Here is a 25,766-nt window from a genome sequence, read left to right as displayed (position 1 = left end):
ATCATTTATTGGGCTTGTTATATGTAACATCATTTAGTGGGCTCAAAAGGGAACCTGTCCTCTTCTCAGTGACACCAGATAGTGTGATTATAAATAAATGTAGAAGAATAGAGACAAACACAACTAAGTGCATTGTGTAGCATGAGCAGATTGAGAACGCGAGTCCTGGGATGAGCACAGGACAAATCTATTCAAGGGTATTCTCCTTATGATACAAAAAAAAAATTGTCCCTGGACTCCAGAGAACACTGGATCTAGAGACTTGATCTTGACAATGATTGTGATCTGGTGCTGAATGACTAGAATGTGAGCCTTATGAGGGTTGGTCTAAGTCAACAACTTCAACAATTAATTTTTTTTGCATATTTATAAACATTCAGCAGGTGCTTAAGCTTCGGTTTTTGTGTACATTAATGCTGACATGTCCGGACATGTTTGACAAACACCTTGGTCTTTCAGTAATAGTGTGGTCATTTGCAGGTGTAATATTAAGTTCTGAAAAACAGCAATCCTTAATGTTGACTGTGTAGGCAAGAAGGTCAAAGTGTAACATTCTTGCCTGGACATTAACATCCATATAATTCTGTCAGCAGTTCCAAACAACCTGGAACAGCCTGGTATGACAGGCATTAATGTACAGATAAGAAGGAAGGGAGATAATGAGGGAAAGATAATGAACTGAAGGTATGCCTTGTGTTTGCACATCGTTCTCCATATAGGAAGTAAAGGTAATGAAGAGACTTTGGTGATTATTAAGATCTGTTTGATTACTAGAGCTGTTTGAAGAGATTTTCTTTGACTTTGTTGGAGATTTGTTCCCAGTTCCCAGCTTCATGCCTGTCAGATGGTGGACATTCTGTCATCCTGGAGTAAGATGGATTACGCCACAGATTGTGGGGATCTGTGGGCCAGTCTCTTCTTCACTTTTCCTCTGCCAGCTTGTGATGACTTCTGGTTGGCACCACAAAGAATTAGTTTTTGAATGTACTATGTGTTTCAGTATCTTTGACTGCTCCATGTCATCATTTGTCTTACTTGTTCTTGGCTTTCCATTCTGACCAATTTAAGGTTTGGAAATGGATAGGGAAAGTACTCTTGGAAACCACTTGAGGGTGCTGTCCTCAACTTCATTGGAGGTTAAAATTCTTTGTGGTGTATAGATTGGTAGGATTTGTAGGTGATTGGATGTCACTGCTATTTTTGATGTCATCCAATTACAAAATTGGAAATAAGCTTTTAGATTTTCTGCTAAAAACCCTAAAAAATGGGTCATCTCATGTTTAAAGTCTGAAAATTTGAAAATTGTATCTTAGAAGCCTTGTATAATACAATGTATATTATACATCATTATAATATAGTGCAAGTGTAGAAAGTTTTTGGTTTTTATTCTTGCATTAGGTAGGATATTGTCATTTCTACTTACAAAGTTGTTCTTCTAACTTTGATTCCCATTCCACAGCATGTGATTCCTTGTCAGTGATCCTTCTCACTCTTGATCCCAAGACAAAGTTGCTCATCCAGCCCACCTGGACTGCACACAGGTGGTCTTGTCATGAGGAATCCTTAAAATGACAAATCACCTACACAGCCTAAAACTGTCCTGACGTTCCTTTCTTCCTAATCCAGTCCTGGGAAAAGAAGCCACTATTGTATTTATCCCAGACCTTTTAAGGTAGATGAGAACATGTAATTGCAAGTGGGGATAGGAGGTGAAGATAATCGGGGGTCTTAGAAACACTAAGCACCCTTTCAATGTTAGCTAGGATCTTGTCATTGTTGCTTTAGTGCATCTTCATAAATTTCAATCTACACTGTTCAGAAAGGTTCAGTAACTCTGGAAATAATTGAGGTGGACATTATGAGCCATTTCTTCTTTAAACTTTGTCACTTGGTAATCAAGAAGCTGCTCAGAATTCACCCTTGTCTTCATGCCATGAGCTGGAAAATGAAGGAATGTGCCTTTGCTCCCAGGGCCATGATTCCTAATAGAAGAAGATGCAGCTTTTAGCTATTTACTAATAGACTTAGCACTGCACTAAGTTCCTCGTCCGAGATATTTACCCCCACCTTTCCAATTAGCTTTTTTTTCCAGAGCCAATACAATGAAAACAGAATGAGAGAGTTTGCTCATCCTATTTACATCAGTAGCTTTTAGTGGTTTGTTGGATGTGTTGGTGATTTCATGCTGAAGCTTGTCTGAATGCCTTTTTTCCCCCCTTTTGTCTCCTTTTCTTGCATGTCAGATGTGAGGGATTATAGCTGTGTTTGGAATGTGGCCTAGAGGTGAAAGTCTCTGAGCAGCCATGGCCAGATTTGTGTTAGAGCAAGAGAGAGAGAGGTATTGCGAGACTGAACTTGTGGAGGTGTGCAGACATTGCAATGTTAGTCCTGAGCAGTCAGCTACTGAGTTGATTCCATGAGAATTCAGCGCTTTCAAGCTGGAATAGCTGTGTACCCAGTCTTGGCCTTTTTGAATGGGACTTTTGGAGGCGGAGAGGAGGGTGGGAAAATACGACAGGCCAAGCCCAGAGAGGCAAAGCTAGTAGACAAAATCAGGAGAAGCAGAAGAGGGAGGAACATAGACGCAGCCCGCGGCAGAGGAGGAGGACAGCCAAGTAGGGACTCAGCAGGTGGTGTCACCTGAGCGGCACCGGTGGGCTGGGAAAAAGTGGGAGGTGGTTGGGAGAGCCAGGAATGAGGACAGACCGGTTTCCTGCACTTCTGCAGGACTGTTCTAAGCTTAGGTTCTCTATAGCAGATTTTGATTCAGCCTCAATCAAGAGAACACCATGGATTAAGGACTTTAACACTGCTCCTGTTGTGGGCTGCATACCTGAGAAGGAATACTGTAATGGAGAGGCTACACCAGAATGCCCTGTGGTGGTCCTCCGAAGGTCTACCCCTGGGGTGCGACACATTGGTGGCAACAGGAAGACGGTGAGCATGTATGGCTCCCTGGATGAGCCCCAAAAACAACAAATTACAACAGGGGTTCGTGAACATAGGTCACAGAGACCTCACAGTGTGTGCATGTTGGCTGCCTCTCAGTCGAGCAGTGTGCTTGTGACTAATTCCTCCTCAGTTAAAACAGGAAGCTTCGACCATCTTCAACAGCGTAGATGTAGGAGAGCAATTGATGGCCTCAAGCAAGACATGCCTCCATCTTTCCGGCTGCCCCCATATCCACAACAGGAGGTCCTACCGCGCCGACCCCTACAGACAACTGGAAGACCTCGGCCTGTTAGCATGACCGTTCTAGAGCTGAAGGAGGCTAGTAGATCACAAGATGAACTGGCTAACCGCACTTCCAGCGATGCTGCAAGCCTGCCTCACTCTGGCTTTCGATGGAGGTTCTTTGGCCGACAGGCACAGGATAAGGAGGCGGCGGCCAGGTCAGTACCTACTAGCAGCAAACCAGATAGGCCGAAGAAGAGGTTTAGCTCTCTGCGAAGGAGCCTAAGCCTCAGGCTCAAGCGTAATTGTAATCAACCAGAGCAAGATGCTATACGAGAAAGAACATGGACGACAAGTGCAAGGGAAGATGTGACACGGTCCAACCAGCCATTCTCTTATCTGACTGGCAGGACATTGCCTCCTGCTTATGAACACAATGAGGACCAGAGAGGCAAGCAGTTAATCGAGTTCCAAACCAGAGGGAAAGTCTCGGTTATCGAGGTCCCCTTAGCACCACCTAAACTCACCAAGCCCCTCAAACCGACGTCTTCAGAGCCGAATTTTTGGCAGCTCATCACTAGTCGCTTTAAGAGAAAAGGCAACAAATCTGAGGCCTGTGCTGAAAGCCAACTACCTGGCAGTGATCCCCCAGCCTGGAATAAAAAGCCACAGCCAGTTACCATAGAGACACTAAAGGGCATTGATTTCAGCAAAGGTCAAGGTAAGCTGTGTGTCTATGTGAAAGCTCTGCAGCCATCCAACCCCCTCGGTTCCCCATCTCTGAACAGTACAATCCCTTAGAGTATTGAACGAGCCTGAAATATTCAGGGGAAATTAATAAAGTGATATTGCTTGGCTCGAGGGGTTAGATGTATTATTCACTATTGTAAGTAGATGAGATTTGTCTAAGTGAGTTTGCATTAAGGTTTTCCTAAACTGAAATTATGCACAAATTTAATGAGGATTAAAAAAATGCATATCTTCATCGCTGATTAAGGAATAGCGCATAGTGAATGGATTGACACCAGGATTAGCTGATAAAAGGATGGATAAAGGAAGCATGAACAAGTAATGAGAAACGGGTTGAAAAAAAGTGTTTAGAAGTCTCAATCTTCAATCAGTTTTTTCTTTTCTAAGCTTAGTTGACATCTCCAGCCAGAGACAAAAAGAGTGAGATCAGTACTATAACTCTTGATTGGTTTTCAGTACAGAAAAAGCATTTATGTTAGAAAAGCCATATTTCCAAAGCTCTAGTGATGGTCCATCACAAAATCTTTATGCAAATTGAGGTGTGTCTTCTCGTATTTAAAAATGTGAGAAAATTCTGGAAATGTTGGTATGTTTAAGTTTTCTTTATGCATTTTACATCAAGAAGATGAGATTAATATAATTTTTAAGCTTTGTTCAGCTTTGAGGCAATGTTTAAACATTGTTTATGCAGTCATTTCTGTATAATCTATACCACAGCCAAGCACAGAAGTGATATTTTTGAGCAGTGAATGCTAAATTTCAGCAGTTTTAAATATTATTTGGGTAAAAGCAGGGCTGCATTCCAGGCAACATTTTGTGTTTTTGCATCTCTGTAAAAACGGCAGCGTTTTAATTCCAGGATCTTGGTTCTCCATGTAGAAGGCGTGTGGCATATTCTAGGCAGCAGGCCGTGAATCGTGTGTGTGTTATCAACATGAGTCACTTTGCCGTGAATATAGTCCAATATACACACGTAGTGGCAGACAAAAACATATTCTCCCTTCTAAAACTACGCTCCGTCTTCATCGACTCTCCATCTCACCTGGAAAAGGCATGTTGAGTCAGTGCAGCTATGCTCAAAACAAGAGTGTAAACATTACAGAGGTCCTTGAGTCTTGTTTAACAAGTTTAACTCAGAAATGCTATTTATCACCAATGATTATCTTTTTGCAACATTATAATTCCTTGAGTCTGAATCCCATTCCATGCTAGTACTTATCATGTAACACTTTCAAGCCAAAACGCCTGCTTTGTGATTTTATTTTGCCTGCCGTCACTATAGAGACGGTCCTGACCGAGATTTTGCCCTGGCTTGAGAATGTATCAAGCAGGCAATCAAAGCTAAGCTAAGGTGTGTTCACCTTGAAGGCTGGGCCCCACACGCCTGTCCTGACCTGCCTGCTGATTGAGAGAAGCCTGTAAACGGATTTGTAGAAGTCTCTGGTGAAGTGCAGAGGTCTCAAGTTTTCATGTAATGAGGCCCCAGAGTTGTTGGGTGGAGTCTACCAAAGACTGCGAGTCTGAACATCTTCATGACACAGCGCTGTTGAATTCTTAATTCTGTTTGGTCAGAAGGTGTTGAATCATTTTCTATAATAGCAGCTCTAACAGTTCTGGCTTCAATGTTTATATTAATCCACTGTAAGGTGACATTTATTTAGTCTTTATGGAAAGAGCCTCCAGTCAGTTCTTTTTAACAGTCAGCTGTAAATTTTTCAATGAAATGTAAGCGGATAAAGTGTATGTGCCATTCTTAAAAAATATAGTCTTTCGCAAATTGCTGTGGTATAAGAGGCATAATTAAAGGTAAATAATCAACCTAAGGTTGGTAAAAGTAACTCTGATCCTCACACCACCCCGCCGTTGATTATTTTCATGTAACAGCACACCCCCACAGTATTTTATTCCTTTCTTATTCAACAAAGTGCTGGTAAATTTCTCAAAATGGCTAAGGTGCTCAGTAGTTTGAAGTACACAACCAACTTGTTTGCTTGAAAGATGCATGGATATGTAATTTCTTGCAGATTTCAAGGTTCATCTTTACTCACAGCTTTTAAGATAACAGTATGAGTTTTTGCAGTATTTCATAACTTGTAGACATTGAACATTGGACTTCAGTTACTTGCATGAAAGTCTTTAATAATGTATGTTTGCTTTATGGCCATTAAATGTTTCAATGATATACTTGAGACCAAAGTGGTGGGTGGTAATAAAGTACAAAAATTTGTGTTTTGCTTGAGACTTACTACATTAAAAAAAAAATCACTGTTTCCTACTCAGTGACTTTTTCCAAGTAGACTGATTGCTCCATAATCTACACGTTTATGGAATTCATAAGGTGTTTTTTTTCGTTTTGTTTTGTTTTATTAGACAGATTTATGCAGTTGATAAAGTGCCAGTTTGCAACAAATCTAAGCTCAAGAAGATCAGAGTGGCAGATTATATACCGATTTGTATTTTTCTACTTCACCCCATGATTAGCTGTTTGTAAGACAGAATCTTAGAAGACAGAAAAGCAGAATCTTAGCCAGAAGATGATGAAAAGGGCCTAGAGAGGCTCTAAAGTAAAGTAAAACTCCAAATACAGCAACGGCTCCATCTCCAGCCATTTCTGAGATAGTCTGTTTAAAAAACCTTAGATTCTTAACCAATAAAACTATCACAATAATAATAATAATAATAATAATAATGATAATAATGTCCATAACTACAAATATTTCAGCACCTACATCATGTTTTTTACCAAACCAGTTAAAAACAATTTGTATCATGACTGCTAGCTATTAGCATACAAGTTAATTGGTGGTGTTGGAGATATTAGCATGCTATTTGGGGATTCCAAGGGACATAGCTATCCTAAAGTAGCTTTAGTTAACTTAGTTCATTTGCACACATCCTTCAGTTTTGAAGTAGTGAGTCAATACAGCACTAATTTACTGCTAATATCATTGAAAATACTTGCTTTGTGGGCTCCTTTATTTTCATTTACAAGTTTTAATTTAATTCTGGGTAAAGATTTGGGTATGTGTCTTTTTTTTTTTTTTTTTTACTTGAGCCACCTTTGCTTCAGACATGATCAGCCAACAGAAGCTTAAAGCCTCTGACTCATTTGTTTTTCCAAACCTTGGCTCTTGTATTCAAAGCTCTTTTGAATGATTGACATCTAAAATGTATCATAAGGCTGGGCTTGAACAAGTGATCTCAAGATATCAAGTGGTAGGCACAACCCAAAGTAAGAACACTACTGTACGTGCTCTGCCTTTCACTGATGAAGCATGCTTTATGTTTGCCATTGCTGGTTACCATGTCACCTACTGGATGAAAAAAAAAAATCAGCACAAAGCAAGCCACTTTTTCTTCAGAGAAAAAAAAAAACGATGGCACTCTTGCACTGTGCAGCGATTATACATAGTTGCCTTGACCCATGGTTGACTGCGGCATCGTGAATAATACTAGCTGAGTCATTCCTTCAGAAGTTCTGAGTTAAAAAGAGAGAACATTGGGTGACATTCGATATAAACCTAAGGCAAGAACAAGGGTGACATCTTGGAGATCACGCTATTTGAGCAGCAACTTCAGGACTAATACTGTATCCAAATTAGAAAGGTCTAATACGAATTGTTCAATTTCTTGCACAGTGTTTGACGTCCTTTATTGAAGTTCGTTTATAAAGCGTGCTTAAGTCAAAATGGAGTAATGAAGTAATTGAAATTGAAGGGAGAAAGACCACGCCTGAAATTCCACTTTCTTCTCTTCTCCACTAGTGATGAAGTTTCTGTGCCCACCACGTCCTTATCTACTTCCTACTATTGAACAAGTCCGACTTGAGTCTTTAGTGGTGGCCGTGGATTTCCAACACAAAGCTATCTAGTGCAAAGCAGAAGCTAATGGTGGGTATGGTTATCTAGCTCAATGCTGAAACCACCCAGAACGCTGCACTGCTCTTCGCCTTCATATTGTTGAGCTGAGTGTGTGGTCTGCACTTGGAAAGCTTTACATTTCCAACAAAATTTTTGCAAACTTTGAATGTGTTTTTCATATCTGTTTGCTGGATATCCTTGGCTGTTTTGAAGAAGCCCGTAGATCTCATGAGATTATATTGGTCTGTCCATCTATTTGTCTTCTACTAATCTGCTTTTCTCTTTCATAAAAGAGCATACTCTTATCCTGGAACTTTGAATATAATTTCGATCAATTGTACGAGACAATAGAAGCAAAAACTGGAACATAGAATTTAGCAATGTGAATTCCATTTTCCTTGTTACTTTCTCATATACTACATTTCGATTTGGCTGTCATCTGAAGTTCAGTTCTTCTCTGTGATTTAGTCAAACCCAGAAATCTTGATACAAGTTGAACCAATATATCATTACTTGGATTGGGGTAAAGACTGGGTCAGCCTACATGTTTTACTTTCTGAAAGTAACACCAAGTTGTATTGTGTGTGTGTGTGTGTGTGTGTGTGTGTGTTTGAAAAGTGCTTGTGGAATTTTTACGTGGCTGTGATTCAGCGTGGACTCATTGTTGAACCTGCAGTGACGTAAGCACTGAACAAAAGATAGGGTGCTCCAAGGTGGAGTTAAACACATGGTGATGATAGACAGTGGTGATATTTTGTCCACGTTAACATGCTGTTTGTTTTCCTCATTGAGTTCCCATTAAGCACTTTGCTACAGATTCAGTTTGGGATTGAAAATTAACCAGGTGTGCTAAAGGTGACTGGAATTCCTTGGTCTTGTATCAAAGCCAAGCTTTTCCCACATATTTATGTCTAGACAAAGCAAGAACGTCAGGAGATAAAGAACTTAAAAGAAAATGAAAGGATGCCAACTTGAGATAAGACTGGTTAACATAAACCTCCTAAAGTTCTGGTTTATTATATAGTGATTCATCATAATGCACATTATTCGGTAATCTCCTGTCAGAAAAGAGCATGAATCTGGATGGTTGAAGATTGGAAAAATGTCTTCATCTGTCCATTTTGGGTGACTTGATACCAACTATAGGCTCAGATTCCTGTTCTTGGCTGACAGGAGTGGAACCTGATGAGGTCTGCTGCTGTTGAAGCCCATCTGCCTTAAATTTCAATGTATTGAGATGCTTTTCTCCTAAGCACAGTTGTAAAGAGTGGTTATTTAACTTTGATGGTCTTCCAGTCAGCTCAAACCAGTCTGGTCATTTCTCAACAAGGTTTTTCACCTTTTTTCCCTGTACCATTTGGTGTAAATTCTTGTTGTGCATGAAAATCACAGCAGATACGCAGTTTCTGAAAATCTCAAACTGGCACCAACAACCATGCCACAGTCACTGAGATCACTAAGGTTTTTTCCCAAAATTCCATTTGATGTGAACATTAACTGAAGCTCTTGACCTATATCTGCATGTTTTTTTGTTTTTTTTTTTTTATTTATTTTTTATTTCTGTCCTGCCACATGATTGTTGGCTGATTGGCTAAGTGAATGAATGTGCAGTGGAACAGGTGTTCCTGCTAAATATTTTGAAAATAAGGTAAATAAGTGTTCTCATTTTTAAGAATCATTGGGTTTATTTGGCTGTGTGATGTGTGCTGAGTCATCTTCACTTGGTGTTCACCTCAGATAACCTGGAGCTCGGTGTTTTTCCTCACATGTGTTTGGAATGTGCTAATCACTTAGCAAATAACTCATGATATGACAGCTCCAGGTTGCTTATGGTTGGGGGAGGACAATTTAACAATATTGCGCACACAGAGGATTTGGAAAAATTAATCAATGGCATGTTTCATTGAAAAAAGCTACTTTATATTTAATGTTTGCAAAAATAAAAGGAAGAAAGAAAAATGAAAAGATTTAGTGTATGTATATATATATGTATACATACATACACTAAATCTTTTCATTTTTCTTTCTATATATATATATATAATCAAATTTGAAAAATCCAGTCAGGTTGTAATTATTATTGAAACATAAACAATGTTAGAAAATGATATTATCACTGTTATTCTGGTGTTAATATAATATCATGATAACACCCAGCCTCATTTCTGAGAATTGTAATTACTGAGACAGTGTTTAGCACTTGAGGTTAGCAATGCTAGCTAAGTATCTAAAAACCTCTTAGGCTGTACCTTTGTGAAGCATTGTGTGGTGTGAATACAGAGGGCAGATTAAATATCAAACACTTTTTTTTGTCCTCATATAAACTCTTGTGTGGACTGAAATGATATGAAGTAGAAAGTCATTTGTGGATTGTTACCAGTTTCTTGACAGATATTAGGCTAAGGCTGGTGTGAGTGGCGCTAACATGATAAAAACAATATCTTGGGCATTTGATGTATTAGCTTAATGCTAACTGGCTTGTTAAAATATTTTTGAATTTTATAACACTACATTTCCATATCACCCACATCAAACACTTGTGGTTTTTGTTTTTTCCCCAAGGTTTTTTTTTTTAAAACCGTGTATTTAGCCATTTAGCATGAAGCACCTCTCCTCAGTAGCGCTGGTAGGCTGCAATCAGAGCGACAGTCATAGCTGATTCAGCCTCTTGTCACATCACTAGAGGAGCCATAATGGAAATAACATTACAGAGAAGATTAGGAAAAACAAACCGGTGGCAATTACCACAAGTGCCATGAAGCGCTGTGTGTAGGCTGCTGTCGTAAAAAAGCTCATGTGTGTGTTTGTGTGTGTGTGTGTATGTGTGTGTGGGCCATGTGGCTTTCTCACCTGCTCTGTGGAGACACACTGTCTGAAACCTCCACCGGAACCATGATGTTTTCTCTAAACATTTTATCTCTTTTTGAGGGATCAGTTTACAGAGGCGTTTGTGTTTAGTTTAGAGTAGCTGCAATGCTGCATAGAGAGGATGAGGGTGAGTGTGAGGGTGAGGGTGGGAGCTCAACATGTTCGGACTCATCACCCTACAGCTTTTAGTTTTTATTTTGGACATTGTATTACGTCTATATCCTATTGCAAATGCTGCTTTATCTCAGATCAGCAGAGATGTGTGAGGAATTTATAAGTAAATATGACTAAAGTGCTAGTGGATTGTGTGTAGCCATTTTCAGTTATCTACTTTTAAATAAACTTGCTGTTTGATTTGATCGAGTCTCTTATCCATGTCATGCTCCATTTTCTGGTCTAACCCCATCATACCTTTTCAAAAGCCAGTGTAATTGTCGCTGTGACTCACAAGTGCAATTGTTCAATGCACCATAATTTAAAATAATCTTTAAAGGAAACCTTGTGAGAAAAAAATCAGCCATCTAAATCTGATTTTTATTTAGTTGTCCAATATCATATCCACATACATTTTTTCATTAAAAAAAAGTATTTGTTTTAAATAGTGTGATGAAAATCAAATGACTTCTTTTTTATTTATTTGTTTGTTTATCTGTTTATTTATTTATATCTGCCATAGTATTGTTTCCATTGAGTAGTGTGATACTGTGCTTGATATTGGTAATGTAAAAATTAAAACTTATTTATTTGTTTTTGCTTTTAATTTTTATCATCAGTGATATTATTTATGTATTAAATGTATTTTGTACATATGTAGATGTATTAAATTTTCTTCATGCAGTGATTGAACACATAATAGTCATAGTAATAAAGATTTGTATTGCCTATGTTTGTGTATTTAAATAACTCTGATTTTTTTTTTCTTCTACAGATTCCTTTGTCAACAGTCAGGAGTGGACATTGAGTAGATCAGTTCCAGAGCTCAAAGTGGTAAGTTTATGCACAAGCATGCTTTAAATGTGAAAATACGTGTTTTAAACAGATCATAAAGCTGAATGCTTAGATAAACTGAAAAGGAAATTCTGATCAATCAGACACATCCGGTTGACATTTATTTCACTAAACAAATGTGAAGAAATGAATGTTAAGTCAAGCTCTTGAGAATCTTTTAGTTTCTCTGAGGGTGTGATTAGCCAATTCTCTGTAGGATAGTAGGATGTAGGATGAACAAAAGGAGTTGTAGATAAAATTACGCGGCTTTGACTCTGTTGCTCCTAGCACGCGTCTGGCGCTGAGGCACAGCATGGCAGATGTGCCGCTGACGCTGAGTGGCACTTTCAGGTTACATGGCTGACAGTTTCTGAAAGCCATTCATCTGCGTCAGTCATTAGAGAGCTTCAAGCTTTTCCCCTCACACACAAAACTGTCAGGGTTCAAATTTTGTAGTTCTGTTTTGTCTTTAAAAAAAATTTAATCAGAACGACATGGGATTTTGATGTTTCCCTTCAGCAGAGGTGCCAATATTTAAGGTTTAGTAATAGAATTTATGAATTTTGACTTCTTATGAAATGCATGCGATACATGAGAAACCTGAAAATGACGGTTTTCTGCTACTTCAAGCTAAAACAGCTGAAACGTGAATAAAGGAAAGCTAATTCACCGAAGGAGAAAGGATGTGCCTTGGTTTTGTGAGCCAATAGAACACAAGAAGGCGTGACTGCGGGCTGTTTGGTTGGTTAATAGAATGAAGGTGGTGCTTATTAATAAGTAGCTCTCACGCTAGACTTGTACCTTGTTGTTTTCATGGTTGAAATAAAAATAAAAATGGTGGACATGTTCAGAAATTATGGCAAAACAGTTTGCTAGAATTTCCTTCAAGACATCAATCATATCCTGTACAAACGCCGCCTTTCTCAGCCTTTTTTCTGAAGCAGCCTTGCAGAAATGTTGCTTAAAAAAAAAGCCATGCTGAGAAAACATTTAAATCAATCACGCTCTGAGGCAACCTTCTTTTGCATTTGAAGCCCCGAGGCTCTGCTCACACAATCAGGAGTGCGTTTGTGCGAGATCGCTATGAAGGATCGCAGCTCCTTAAGCCTCGTTAAGACCTGAGCGGCGTTCTCATCCTCGTAATTAAGCTCGAACTTGGATTAATCACCCACTTGCGGCCTGGAGAGAAGGGGGAAGAGGGGATGTTTGCAGTGCCGCAGTCTTTGTTCTTTCAAGACGTCTTCCACTTTATTCCTAAAAAGGAATCCCGAGGGGATCATGTTGGCTTTTTAGAAGCCGCCATTAGAGATATTGGTGCAGCAAACCCACATTCCTAGGATTGAGCTCCCACTCTGAGTGTATGAGAATTGCAGGAAAAAAGCATTTATCATTAACATCAAAGAACATACCTGGTGAAAATACTGAATAAAAGGAAGACGCTAACATTCCAGTAAACGTAGAACAGATTTTTAGTATGTTACAAATCTACCGAAGCCCATCAGTCCATGTTTGGGTGTGAGTGTGTCTACATGTGCAGACATATGGCTCTGTACAAGGTAAAGGTTTCTCTTTGTCTCCTCATTTTGGAAAACTTTTCCATCTGTTGGTAGCAAACAGTCTAATTTCAAGCTTCCAGAGAAGACAAATCATCTCCTGTTAATGTGGAGAGACTTTTAGAAAGAGAGAGAGAGTTCAAACAAGGAAGCCATTTACCATAATACCTCTCAAAACTGCACCATTTGAGACTGGATTTGATGTCTTTTTGTAAAAAAAAAAAAAAAAAAAACAAAATGGCATGGTCGAGGTATAATGTTCAAATGTTTCATCTGGTTCCCCTGCGGGTCGGGTTAGGAAAGATCTAGATCACTAAAAGGTACAGAAGACAGTGTCACTCCACTGACAAGCGTCTGTCTATCATATACCCATTAATCCCGAGTGAATTAATGAGCAATTAAACCCAAGGTGCCTGATTTGTGCCACATTAGCTACCGTTTCGATTGCTCCACTCCTTTTAAATCAGCAATCTAGAAAGTCTTTCACTGTAGTATACAGAACTTTTACCAGACTTTGCACATGTATCATATTCATGCTAAATATGCTGCTCTTCTTAGGAAGTAGGGTTGTTGCATTGTCATGGTTTGACAGTTAGTCATCACACAGACAGTTATCTCACTGCTCCATCTTTCCATCTTTTACCATCTCTTATTTTTACCAGGTCATGTTCCTTACTCCAGTGGTTCTCATCCCTTTCTCATCTCTAAACTTTCTCAACCACTTTGCTAAATCCACTACCGCTGTAAGCACGTTACATTGCTACCCCTGCTGCGACTCCTAGCATGTTCGCAACTTTATCCTCCCCAGTGGCTATCAAACACGGCATTGCTGATCATAACTATACCAACCAAAAATGGTCTATTATTAGCTAAGCAGCTCCTCTTTTCCTTGCAGGCCCTCCCTCTTTCAGCATACAACAACAGTGTGACAAATACTGACAGTGTAGAAACTACTCTCTGAGAAAGAAGAACAATTAATAGATTTGCTCTTTTAGGGTTTTTTTTTTGTTGTTCATTTCTGTTTTTGGTTTTATATATACAAGGATGTGCAGAGACACTTTGTACTTCTTTGTATTTCTCAATAAATCTTTTAATTTTCATGAACTGACGTGTTTTTAAATGGTTCAATTCAATTCAATTTTATTTGTATAGCGCTGGACAATAACAATGGACATTGTCACAAAAATGGTTGATTACTAGCATGAAGCTGTGATATTTTTAGACTAGGTTATCATACTATGAAAATTCAAACTATAACACCCCAACATACAAATAACACATATCATTTTGTAGATTGTAAAAATGTACAGCTTTGCAAGCTTTTTGTTTGTTTGTTTGTTTAGTTTTACTGAATTTTATTGGAAATGTAATTTCTCCAGCGAGCTTCACAACAGACTGCCTGTTCTGTTTGCCTGAGTGAAAACGTTGCACTCCCATGACTCCCATGTTGTTTTCCTGACACTGTATAAATCTTTAAGTCATAGGCCAAGCACCACAGACAAAAATCTGATTTTGCTTCCAATTGTCAGTTTTTATGTAAGGTTTTTGGTGTTTTTGATTTTGGGGTATTTGTCAGCTCGTAATATTTTTCACAATATGGAAAATGATTATTGTTGATATCATTACTGTTATATTTACATATGTCTGTTCATTTTATGTTTTTTACTATATATATCCTATTCAATTTTAAATATGTATAACTGTAGGTTATGTATCTAACCATGGTTCTATAACTGAATGAACCTCCACTAGTACTGAAGGAAAGTAAATTTTATTGTTGTTATTGTTTTAAATTCAAAGCTGAACAGACATTTTTAAATCTCTCTGTATGGAATTATAAATTATTTTAAACCTTATTTCTTAAAACATAATGCTGTTTCCTTCATGTCGAGTCATTTCCCTAGATGAGCAGTGATTCACATTGAAAAGATTCAGGGATTGTATGTGTTATTGATATACTGATATTATAGTAATTGCCAATTTTCTTAAAAAGGCTTAAACATGCTCTGGGTCACATTTACTGCCTCATTCGTGCATTTATTACATTTGTGAAAGAAAAATGAATGAATTATTTTCAGATTATATTCATATATGAGGTGTGCATTGAGGTGTGTATTAAGGTGTGGTACTTTTTTCTTTTTCTGTTTTTAAGATTAAGTCTCTGCCAGTTAAGTAGGTGGGTTCATCTCTTTGAGCCTGCTCAAATTCCTGCCCGTGGTCCCGAAGCTCCGTCCCCAGGACCAGCAGAGTAACGTTCAACTAGAGTTACCAAGTTCACCCATCATACGGATTAGTATTATCGTCATTAGGCGTTGCAGAAAAATAAAGAACTGTGGAGTTCTCTCTATACAACAGATAACTTAAATTAATTCTGCTTTAAATTTTATTTTAAATTTTACCCTAACCCTAACCCTATTATACAGTTCTTATGCAGAATTAGCTGATAAAGCCAAAAGCTTCCTCCAACTAACTAGCTCATTTTTTTATTCACCTGTCTGTCCCTTAGTCTCTAACTTAGCTCCTAGATTAGCATCTCCCTTGGGCAGGTGCTGATTTATTGTGTTTAGCGATTAATGTCAATTATATTTGATTTGTCATGAGTGACTTTATCGTCCTATCACACTACAGAAGTACTCTGCTTGTTAGAGTGACAAGCTACGGACCATTGTATAAGGAGTGAAGGGACGTTAATGAATGTTTATAAAATGACTGACACGAGGCCCATCCTAACAATTCTGGTCCGGATTGATGTGCATTTGCTGTTTTGCAAATGTTTTTTTTTTTTTTCAGCCACATAATATACTTGTGCTGAGGCTGTAGCCTAAACCATTATTTTTTTTTCATGTTCTGTATGAAAAAATCAGTTATTGCTCGTTTAAAATGATGGATCAAACGGCATCTTTATATGTTTTATACAGAGTGTCCCAAAAGTCTTCATACATAGGGGAAATTAACAATTTTTATCAAAACATCTTCCAAAGTTTTGCATACTTAGTGTATATTATATACTTTTTTCAGATAGCCTTTAAGAATACTTTTGATACTTTTGAAATCATTCTCATGGCTGGAACGGGAGGCTGTTGCAAGGTTGCGATGGACTTTAACAGGAAACATGGCGAGCACATCACACACACAACACTGTTGCCAAACTTATTAACAGATTCAAAAAGACTGGAACTGTTGTAGACTAACCGAGAAGGGGACGTCCACGAACATCCACTGACAAAGGCACAACCGACATGGTGCTGGCATACATAGTCCCCTATGCATGGAGACTTTTGGGACACCCTGTAGTTCATATTAAAGCTTGTTTGATTAAAGGAGCATTAGAAAAGATTAGTCGAGATTAATCAAGATTAGGTCTAGTGTGTTTGTTATTTAGACATAGCTGATAAAAGTACCTAATGTTTGTTGTATTACATTAAGAAAGAATAGATTACCTCATCAGTAGATCAATACCTAGCTTGTGTAATGCTAACTTCTTATTGTTTGTTGACATCTGTGATATTCTTTCATAGCTAAAACAACAATTTCACAAGTTCGTAACAGCAGTGAAATAGCATGGCTATATGCTAGTCCAGAGTGACTATTCTCTATTCACTTTACACAAATACAAAAACTGCTTGTCACAGCAAACTCTCGCATGTGGGCTAGCTGTTTAGCATTTTAGCTTGGATATCAAACTGCCTGAAAACCAAGTGACAACAGTATAAACATGTGAAATTATGCTTATATTGATTTATGTAACTGTTTATCCTGTTTATATTTTGTAATGAGGTCTCATGAGTCTTTAAGCTGTAACCTCCATTGTTAGCTGCTTAGCATCGTTAGCTGCACGGGTAGTAGCTAGCAAATGTATCCACTTGATTCGTCCATTCAAATCATTCAAAGCTTTATACAGATGTTTAACATCCAGGAGCAGCGTCCCTAATTCCCTTCACCAGCAATAAATTAATCCATTGTGGAAAATCGTCTCCAATGATTATTCTGGTTTTATTGGGTTTCATGTTTCAGGTTTTTTTTAAAGCAATTTTTTTTTTTTTTTTTGCTCATTGACCCAGTTTCTTCCATGTTTTTCTTTCTGAACAGACTGAGATGAGGGTGGAGTGAAGGGGCATTGGGGGTGTGTCTATAAAAAAAACCCAGACAGAACATCCTTATAAACACAAACAAGCACTCCAGCCCTTGACACAGTTTTCCAAGCTGAGTTTCTCAGCCACATGATACACTTGTGCTATGGGTTAAACAATTATTTTTCATGCTGTTCTACATATTTTCCAGGTTATTTTGTACTAGTAAGAAAAAAAAAATCAACTATTCCATCTTTGAATTCGAGTGGAAATTTAAAGGTTACTGTGTCTCCTAAATCTTCTTATTTTTACTGTTTTTTTTTTTCTTTGTTAAAATGAGCTGCTATTATTCTCCCATTTGAATATCCAATTTTTTCTCCAGTGCCATGACATTGTTGTATTGTGTTGCAGGGCATTGTGGGTAACCTCTCCAGCGGGAAGTCGGCCCTCGTGCACCGGTACCTGACAGGAACATATGTCCAGGAGGAGTCTCCGGAGGGTGAGTGGACATGATTGGAACGGTGAACTGCTGTATGTGATTTGTTTTTGGGGTCAGTGCAACCTGCTGTGCAACACTGCTGCTCATATCTCTACACTGTGTATGTGTGTGTGTGTGTGAGAGAGAGATTATTATGGGCAAATTAATTTTTTTTTTTTGAGAGAACAATGACTGTGGAAAGTTTATAGAGTTGTACAAAAGAGGTGTAGTTAAAGCTTACGTGGGCTTTGAGACGACTCCACACACTGGAGTGTTTACAAACGGTGATTCATTTCAGACTTTTTCATGCCTCAACCCGAATCAGCTTCCTGATTTCTTCATCAGAAACAACATCATCACAGAATTATTCCATTTCGTTTCATTTGTTTTTGACAATGCTTAGACTTTTTTTTTTTTTTAACTTTACCTGTCAAAAATGAACAAATTCGTTGTTGTTTCTTCAACTCTTGGATTTGCTGGGTTTTGTTGTCTCACCTACAGCCAGGGAGTGTTTTATTAAAAGTCCCAGATCTCAACTTTTACTTTCTCATTTTCCAGCAGTTTGTAGGATTTCTGCGATTCACAGTTCGTATCATACTCAACCCCATTTGCTAACATTTTCAAAAAATTTTACAATACCAGCACCTCGCAGGATTGTTGTTTCCCTTAATATCAGAATGAATCCTGTCAGGTAAGGACGAAACCAATGTGGAGCTGGTCTAAGTAAGAGATAAAACACTCAGTGTTGTGCTGTTGTGCTGTTCCAAAAAAAAGCACCTGAAATATTTTTACTTATTTACAATTTGTGAACGATTACCATTGCAAAAGTGCTGACACTGGAGACTCATTCCCTAAATGTTAAATAAACATCTCATTACAGAAATCGTCAACTGTTACTCATTTTTCTTTGTTAAATAACAGCAATGTTTTATTTTTATTTGTTTAGTATTAGATTTGGACGATTCGGAGCGTTGGCCATACAAATCCCTTTCTTGTAACTTGTTACTACAGAAACGATAATGTATTAACGTGAATTTCTCAGCCGAATGACTGTCTGAGGTGGTGTTAGAGAAAATTAATCAACGCCTTCTGACCAATTAGAATCAAGAGAAAGTTTAAAGGGGGGTGGGAGGGGGGCGGTGGCTGGTGAGAGAGTGACTGTTTACAGCCACAATAATGTACGTGATTGTACAGACGTTTTCCACAGCGTTACGTAGCTATAAATGGTAAAAACGTGTGATTAAAAAGTCTTTTTTTTTTAAACTAAATAAAATGTAAGTGTTGGTAAATTTCCACAGTATAAGAGGAATAAAAAATACTTAATACATGATGCTAACAGTAACGCTGCTTCATTACACCACCTCATCATCGTTATCGTTATTATTTTTCTATAAAAGTATACCCCCAACGTGTTTTGTTTCTTGTTTCATTTCAGGTAACGCCTCTAAATATTCTTTGCTTGTTTCAGCCAGTGTGTATGCCCAGATGATTTATGATTAAGGTTGCTTCATGGGAATGTTTAACAGTGCTTCATGCATTTTCTGTTTTAGGTCACTTAATGATTGAACAGCTTATAATATTAATAATAACAGAATTGTATTTTATAAGCTGTTCAAGTCAGAAAACGTCAGTGGACTCAGAACCTCAAGCTTCCTGATTATTTCTGTTGTAACTGTGACAGAAATGGGTTGATTAACGAAAGGCTGTAATATATTGCTATTATTCTGATGTTCCTGTGGATTTGCTGCTGCAGTGACAGGCGTTACGATTTGCCGGCTGCGGTGTTGCTATAGCAACAGAGGGTCAGGCAGAGATTGTGGGCTGTTTTGCTATGTCAAGGTCTAAACTGTGTTCTCAGTCCGCCCGTTTCATGAGTGAAAGGTGGATTAAAAAAAAAAAAAAACAGTCTAGCTCTTGTGCAAAAGCTGATCCATTTTATTAATTTTTATATTATTGCTTATAAATTAGCACCAATTTTGTGTGCTCTTTTTTTTTTCTTTTTTTTTTTTTCTTTCTCTTTTTAGGCAGGGCTGAGTGAATGAGATCAGGCTTGCCTTTGCTGACATGTTAGGATTTGCCCTCTCAGCTAGATGATAATTATCTGCTGGTGTTATTAAGACGTTCTGTGCTTGCCGCTTTATGCGACCGCAATTACATGACACAGATATTGACTACAACAAAAGATCTGTGTGTTCAGAAATCAGCATTCAGCATCAGATCCTTCTGACTTTTTTTTTTGGAAGTCATACATACACAAGCTAAGCTGCGTGGGAGAATTTCAGTGATGGCATTGATGCATTTTAATCACTCTTTACAACTATGGTAAGCAGAAAAGCATCTCGACACACTGAACTTTGAGATGTAGGGGCTACAACAGCAGAAGACCACATCATCTCTAGAAACAATAACACAAATCTGGTGTAATAGGCTATACAAATTGACCTCATATCTTGCTGGAACATCTGGAAATTCCATTTTTACATGTTAGAGTAAAAATATAGAAACACAATCAAATTGTATTCATTATAGTTTGATCTGTTGCCGGCCCTGAGCTCTACGAGGGAGCAAACATGATTACAGCAACACGAATGTAATTTAAAACCTTGCAGTGCTCTTGCAGCAGTTCCTGATTGAGGCTCTCACCCCAATTTTCATTTTCATGTCCGTATAGAATAGCAATAGTCTGCTTATTTAGCTTTCTAGAAGAAAAGACTACTTTCAGCCATGGTGGAAAATAGTAAATTGTTAATCAGTATAAAGAGATTAAGGTTGATGAAAGCACTCTTGAATAAGTGATGACATTGAGTTTGTGTGCCGTTTGCCACCTGGTTACTTTCTTTTGGAAAAATTTGTACAGCAACAGTTGATGAAAATATTTCATTCGGTATAATAAGCACGTTTTCCAAGTCTCTAGACTTCATTACAGCATGTGTCCTAATGTGCTAAGAATTACAAACAAGCAAACATGTGAAAAAGTGCTTATTAAAGTAGCCCCTCCCATCGTACTATCAGGGTGGACAAATCGGTAGCCCGGTCACTCGGGACAAACAGATTTGTATCTGAGATGTTAATTTTTTGTACTTGTAATTGACCAATAAGTAAATTCAACAAAACAAACTTTCACAAAATAAATGTTTTTATTTGGTAGCTATATATGTAGCTATGTTTAAACATAACACCTTAAACAGTAATGCAGTGGACCTTAATGCTGTAGCTATAGCAATTGCTACTCTTTTCAAATCCCACCACCTGTTGTAATACACACATCGACCGAGATACAAGCCGTTTGACAGCAGAACGTTTTTTTTACTAGTCGAGTTAATTATCATACAAGGGTGACAGACGATCTTTTCATCAGGAATGAGCAGTTATGTGGAAACACTTACGAAACCAAGTAAAATAAAGTCAACCACAAAACCGTCATAAATCTTTCTTGCTAGCTCACTATGTAAGCTTGCATTTAAAAGTATTGAGAGAAACTAAAGATCATACCCAGATTTTGTGAGGATGGAATGCCACATGATGTGCTTCATTAGCAATATTTACAATAGTTGTTTGTTTGTTTTAGTGTGTATTAATGCACTTATCTAGCTAACTAGCTCATGATATGTTGTTACATTATGTTAATTTTCACTGTTTGGCCGTGTCATTTTAAGTTTCTGGGTGGCCAAATTTAAGTGGCACAGTGGAGAATTAACTTATCCAGTGGGCTAGCTAATTAATTTGTAATTGGTCCATCCCTGTTTTGAACTGATCACAACCTCAACACTAACTTGCTAAGTTAGTTGCTAACTCACCCTGCTTTTATAGTTTGTGATTATGTTATGTTCACTTTATTCACTGTACGAGGCGTAAACATGGCCAAAACACTAATGATTGAACAAATTAGTGACTGGCATCTTTCTTCTCTGTCACAGGAGGAAGGTTTAAAAAGGAGATTGTGGTGGATGGACAGAGCTACCTGCTGCTAATCCGAGATGAGGGAGGACCTCCTGAGCTTCAGGTATGACTATGATACAACGACGTAATTTTTATAATTAATCTTTATAGTTAACATGTCATAGTGAATGGTGTCTGAGATTTATTTTGTAATGAAATTCTTGGAGTTTTGCTTTAAACTTCTTTTGGTTAACAGTTTCCTACATTACTCAGAATGCCATTTGACTACCTGCTGATAGTGGTGCAGTGGGATTTAGCCTTCGCTTCTTCTGTACCTAAAGAGAGTGATGCAGCGGCGCTTTAGTTTTTTAGTCTGTCCAGCTCTGTCAGCTCCTCATCTGCTTCAACCGCATCAACGTTTCAGCTTCAGCAGGCATCGAGCTCATCATCTCGTAGAATCACGAAATACATCACCAATATTTCAATATACAGTAGATGTTGCATATGTTTGAGGGTGTAGTTGTCCTTTAAGCATCAGTGTTTCTCTCAGTGAAATGTGTCAGCAGCTGGTAAATTTTGTAAAAAGGGGACTACTTACGAGCCCCTTGACGAAGCGTTCATTATAAGAAACACCATTATCAGCCTTCTAATGCAGTCTGTCGCTAATTGCTTTCAGCACTAAATGCACACGAATGATTGAAAGATGTGCAGTGAAAATGCAGCAAATTAAAATGACCTCTGGGAGATTTCAGGGAAGTGCGCTTACCCGGTCCTCATTTGGATTCGGCAGCAGCATCGAGATTGAGGCGAGTGGCCCTACGAAGGAATGACAGATGATTTGTGCTCTCACTCTTGCCGTCTTTTGGGGCGTGTATCGGTCTGGTCCCTGTTTTTCTGTTTCAAAATGATACACAGCCTGTGACGGCTCATCTTAATTACACACGGCGGAGGCTCGCAGCAGAACAGTGGGAGAGGAGACGCTGATGGAAACTGTTGTGGGAGCGAGCCTCCTGGCGGAATAGTGGAGTGATTCAGCTTCTGTTACTTCCATTAGCTATTCTTCAATTAAGCTAGCATTATGGTAATGAATACCATGGTACCTGTCCTTTCTTTATGATGATAAACGATAAGCTGTTCTTATCGTTGAATGAATGATTAGCTGTTTTTCCATTGTGGTAATGAACTACTAGCTGTTCATCTTTTATAGTAACGAACAATTAGCTGTTCCTCCTATGTAGTAATGAATGATTAGCTGTACTTCCGTTGTGGTAATGAGCTATTAGCTGTGCTTCTTTTATAGTAGAAAACACTGCTGTTTTTCCATTGTAGTAATGAATGATTAACTTATGTTTAAATTATGCAAGCATTAATGATTAGCTCTTCTTCCTTTATGCCACCATTACGGTAATAAAAGATTTGCAGCTTTTCTACTATACTAGGATTATTGTAATGAATGTTTAACAGTAATGAAAAATTTGCTGTTTTTAGTGTGCTCACATTATGGTAATGAATATTCTTATATTATGATAATTATTTATTAGCTGTTCTTCTTTTATGGTAAAGAATTATTAGCTGTTCTTCCATTATGGTCATTCCACAATTTGCCATTGTTTAGTATGCTAGCATTATGGTAATAAATGATTAGCTGTTTTTCCAGTATGCTAGCATTATGTCATTAATGATTAGGTATTTTTCTAGTATGATAATGAATGATTAGCTGTTCTTCTATTATGGTAGCATACAAGGAGTACAACAAATGACCTCTTTGAATGACCTCTAACCCCTGGAAATGGTCCTTCACTTGCTAACCAGTGGTTCAAAAAAACCTAACTTCTGCTGCTGTGAAGGAGGTGTCTGAGGGTTGAAACTGGACATGATTAAATGTGTACGTGATCTTAACAAGGTTTTCAGATAAATGTTGTATTTGATCACTCTTGTGCTCAGTTTGCCGCCTGGGTGGACGCTGTGGTGTTCGTATTCAGCCTGGAGGATGAGATCAGTTTCCAAACGGTCTATAACTACTTCCTACGCCTGTCCAGCTACAGGAACACAGCAGAGGTGCCCATGGTGCTGGTGGGCACACAGGGTGAGTGATGACCCACCTGTTTTCCATTTTTCATTATTAAACACCACTTTCATACAAATTTAAACACCTCTCCATTGTCCAGCTCTCCATTGTCCTCAGCACACAAGAAAAACACCACTGTCTATGATCTCACAGTCAAAACCTGATCACCAAAAACATGCTGAATGTGACCTCACATGCTTTTCTCTCTCCTATGTCAAGATGCCATCAGTGCCACCAACCCGCGAGTAATCGATGATGCCCGAGCCCGCAAGCTCTCCAATGACTTGAAGCGCTCCACCTACTACGAGACCTGCTCGACTTATGGCCTCAATGTGGAGAGAGTCTTCCAGGATGGTGAGGCACCCAAATGTCAAAGCAATGAGACCAGTGAAGCTCAGATCCTTCCAAAACATGCACTTTTCCTACACGCTCACAGCAGAAATCCTTTTTTTTATCAAACTTGTTAAGAATGTGTTAAGAACAGTGGCTTGCATAGGTATTCATCTCCCTTGACCAATCTGGGACGTAATTGGGATTATATGTCACGAATCTACACAAAATAGCCCATATTATTGAAGTGGTGTGGAAAAATCAATAGATTGCAAAATTATGTGAAACATGGTGGTGGTAGTTCTAGTGAGCTAGATCATATGCATAGCACTAAAAAGATGAGGATTTGGTTGGCTCTGATCAGGCAGCTTTGAATTTCTTTTACTGGCGCCATGTCTGCGGTCTCCACCGTCTCTACCATCTCTAGCTTCCTCTTTGTAACTCCTAAATAGCACTTAGGAGCCATTTTGACATCACTATAAATCATAAATAATAATAGTCTTCTCCTCTAGGAATTATGGTCTGTTCACCTGCTTTCGGAGTAAGAACACTAATCCTGGTTCCTTTTTTTTTTTTTTTTTTTTTTAAATCCTCGCTAATATGATTTAATAGCCAGGAAGTTGCTGATCCCAGATAAGCACTCTCATTCTAGAGATAATAATACCTATGTGCCCAGGTTTTATATTAACAACACGGAAAGTCGCTTTGTTTTAATTGCTTAAATTTACCGACGTGCTATCCAATCTCATTGTGCCTGCTTCCTCTCTGTGTTTCTTTATGGCTGAGACGGTGATGGCTAGCGTTTCTTCCCTGCGCTTAATCGAGTCCTTAGGCTGCGCTTGAAATAATTAAAAGAAGGTATTTGATGTACACTCTAGAGCATTCAGACCGACGGCAGGCTCTAATCGCTTACTTATTTCTCTATTTTCCACTCTTTATGTGTGCTCGTCTGCAGTAATTAGCCGTCTGCAATCTTCTGGTGTCTCAAAACAGTAGAACGCTTATGCTGCAACCAATTCCTTCGTTCTCAGTGCCTTTACTGCATTTTTACTCCAATCTCCTGCACCATTCCCAATTCTAAAATTTATGTCATTTGAGGTACATGATAAATGAGCTTCTAGGGAAGAACATGCTTAATAATAATAATTAAAAAAAAGCACCATGGGGTTTAAAGGCATTACATAACCACAGAGAAAGACGAGAAGTCTGTCCATGTCTCTGCAGAGAGCAGTTCAAATCAATGACAGTCCTAACAGTTATAATAAATAATTGTTAATTGTAGCAAATACTGCGTGTTATGATGGAAGATCAGCGTGGATCTCCTGGAGTTTAATGGGGCTTTGTGTTGATATGCCGCAGTGTATGGGTGGGATATGATGATGTGTGGGGTTAGTACACCCTCTAGTGGCTGGATGTCTCATTGCCGTATGCGTCCCATGGGCTTAGTAAAGAACCTACACTGGGTCAACAATCATTTCACGTTAAAATGAACACTCCAAATGTTAATAATAGCCTCCAGATCCAGAGCAACCATGACCAGGATAAACCGTTTACTGACAATGAAGGAATGAATGAACAGAATGAAATAAAAAAAAAAATAAGTGACAGGAAGACATCAGGAAATATGCAACATCTCTTAATAAACTACTGATAATTACTTCCAGGTTTTACCTCAGTAAAGTGATAACACACAATGTTATTATGGAGGTTTTCATTCAGAAGATGGGTAGACTTTATTATTATTTATTT

The 25,766-nt window shown here is 38.3% G+C and overlaps 1 protein-coding gene across 3 annotated transcripts in view; it reads left to right on the top strand.

The window, feature by feature from the left end:
- agap3 (ArfGAP with GTPase domain, ankyrin repeat and PH domain 3) overlaps positions 1-25,766 on the top strand; it is a 148,364-nt gene that overhangs the window by 57,292 nt on the left and 65,306 nt on the right. For 2 of the 3 annotated variants that reach the window (XM_026926227.3, XM_026926228.3), the window contains exons 2-6: positions 11,581-11,639; positions 17,674-17,761; positions 21,658-21,743; positions 23,564-23,705; positions 23,907-24,041. In XM_026926227.3, coding sequence (XP_026782028.1) covers positions 11,581-11,639; positions 17,674-17,761; positions 21,658-21,743; positions 23,564-23,705; positions 23,907-24,041 — 510 coding nt within the window. Of the gene's footprint in view, position 1; positions 3,896-11,580; positions 11,640-17,673; positions 17,762-21,657; positions 21,744-23,563; positions 23,706-23,906; positions 24,042-25,766 lie in introns of those variants that run through there. The other variant, XM_026926226.3, reaches the window with a different exon arrangement.

This window comes from Pangasianodon hypophthalmus, chromosome 1, assembly GCF_027358585.1.
Source record: "Pangasianodon hypophthalmus isolate fPanHyp1 chromosome 1, fPanHyp1.pri, whole genome shotgun sequence".
Taxonomy (NCBI): Eukaryota; Metazoa; Chordata; class Actinopteri; order Siluriformes; family Pangasiidae; genus Pangasianodon; species Pangasianodon hypophthalmus.
The sequence above is the reverse complement of the archived record's forward strand: the minus strand, read 5'-3'. Positions and strand labels throughout refer to the sequence as shown.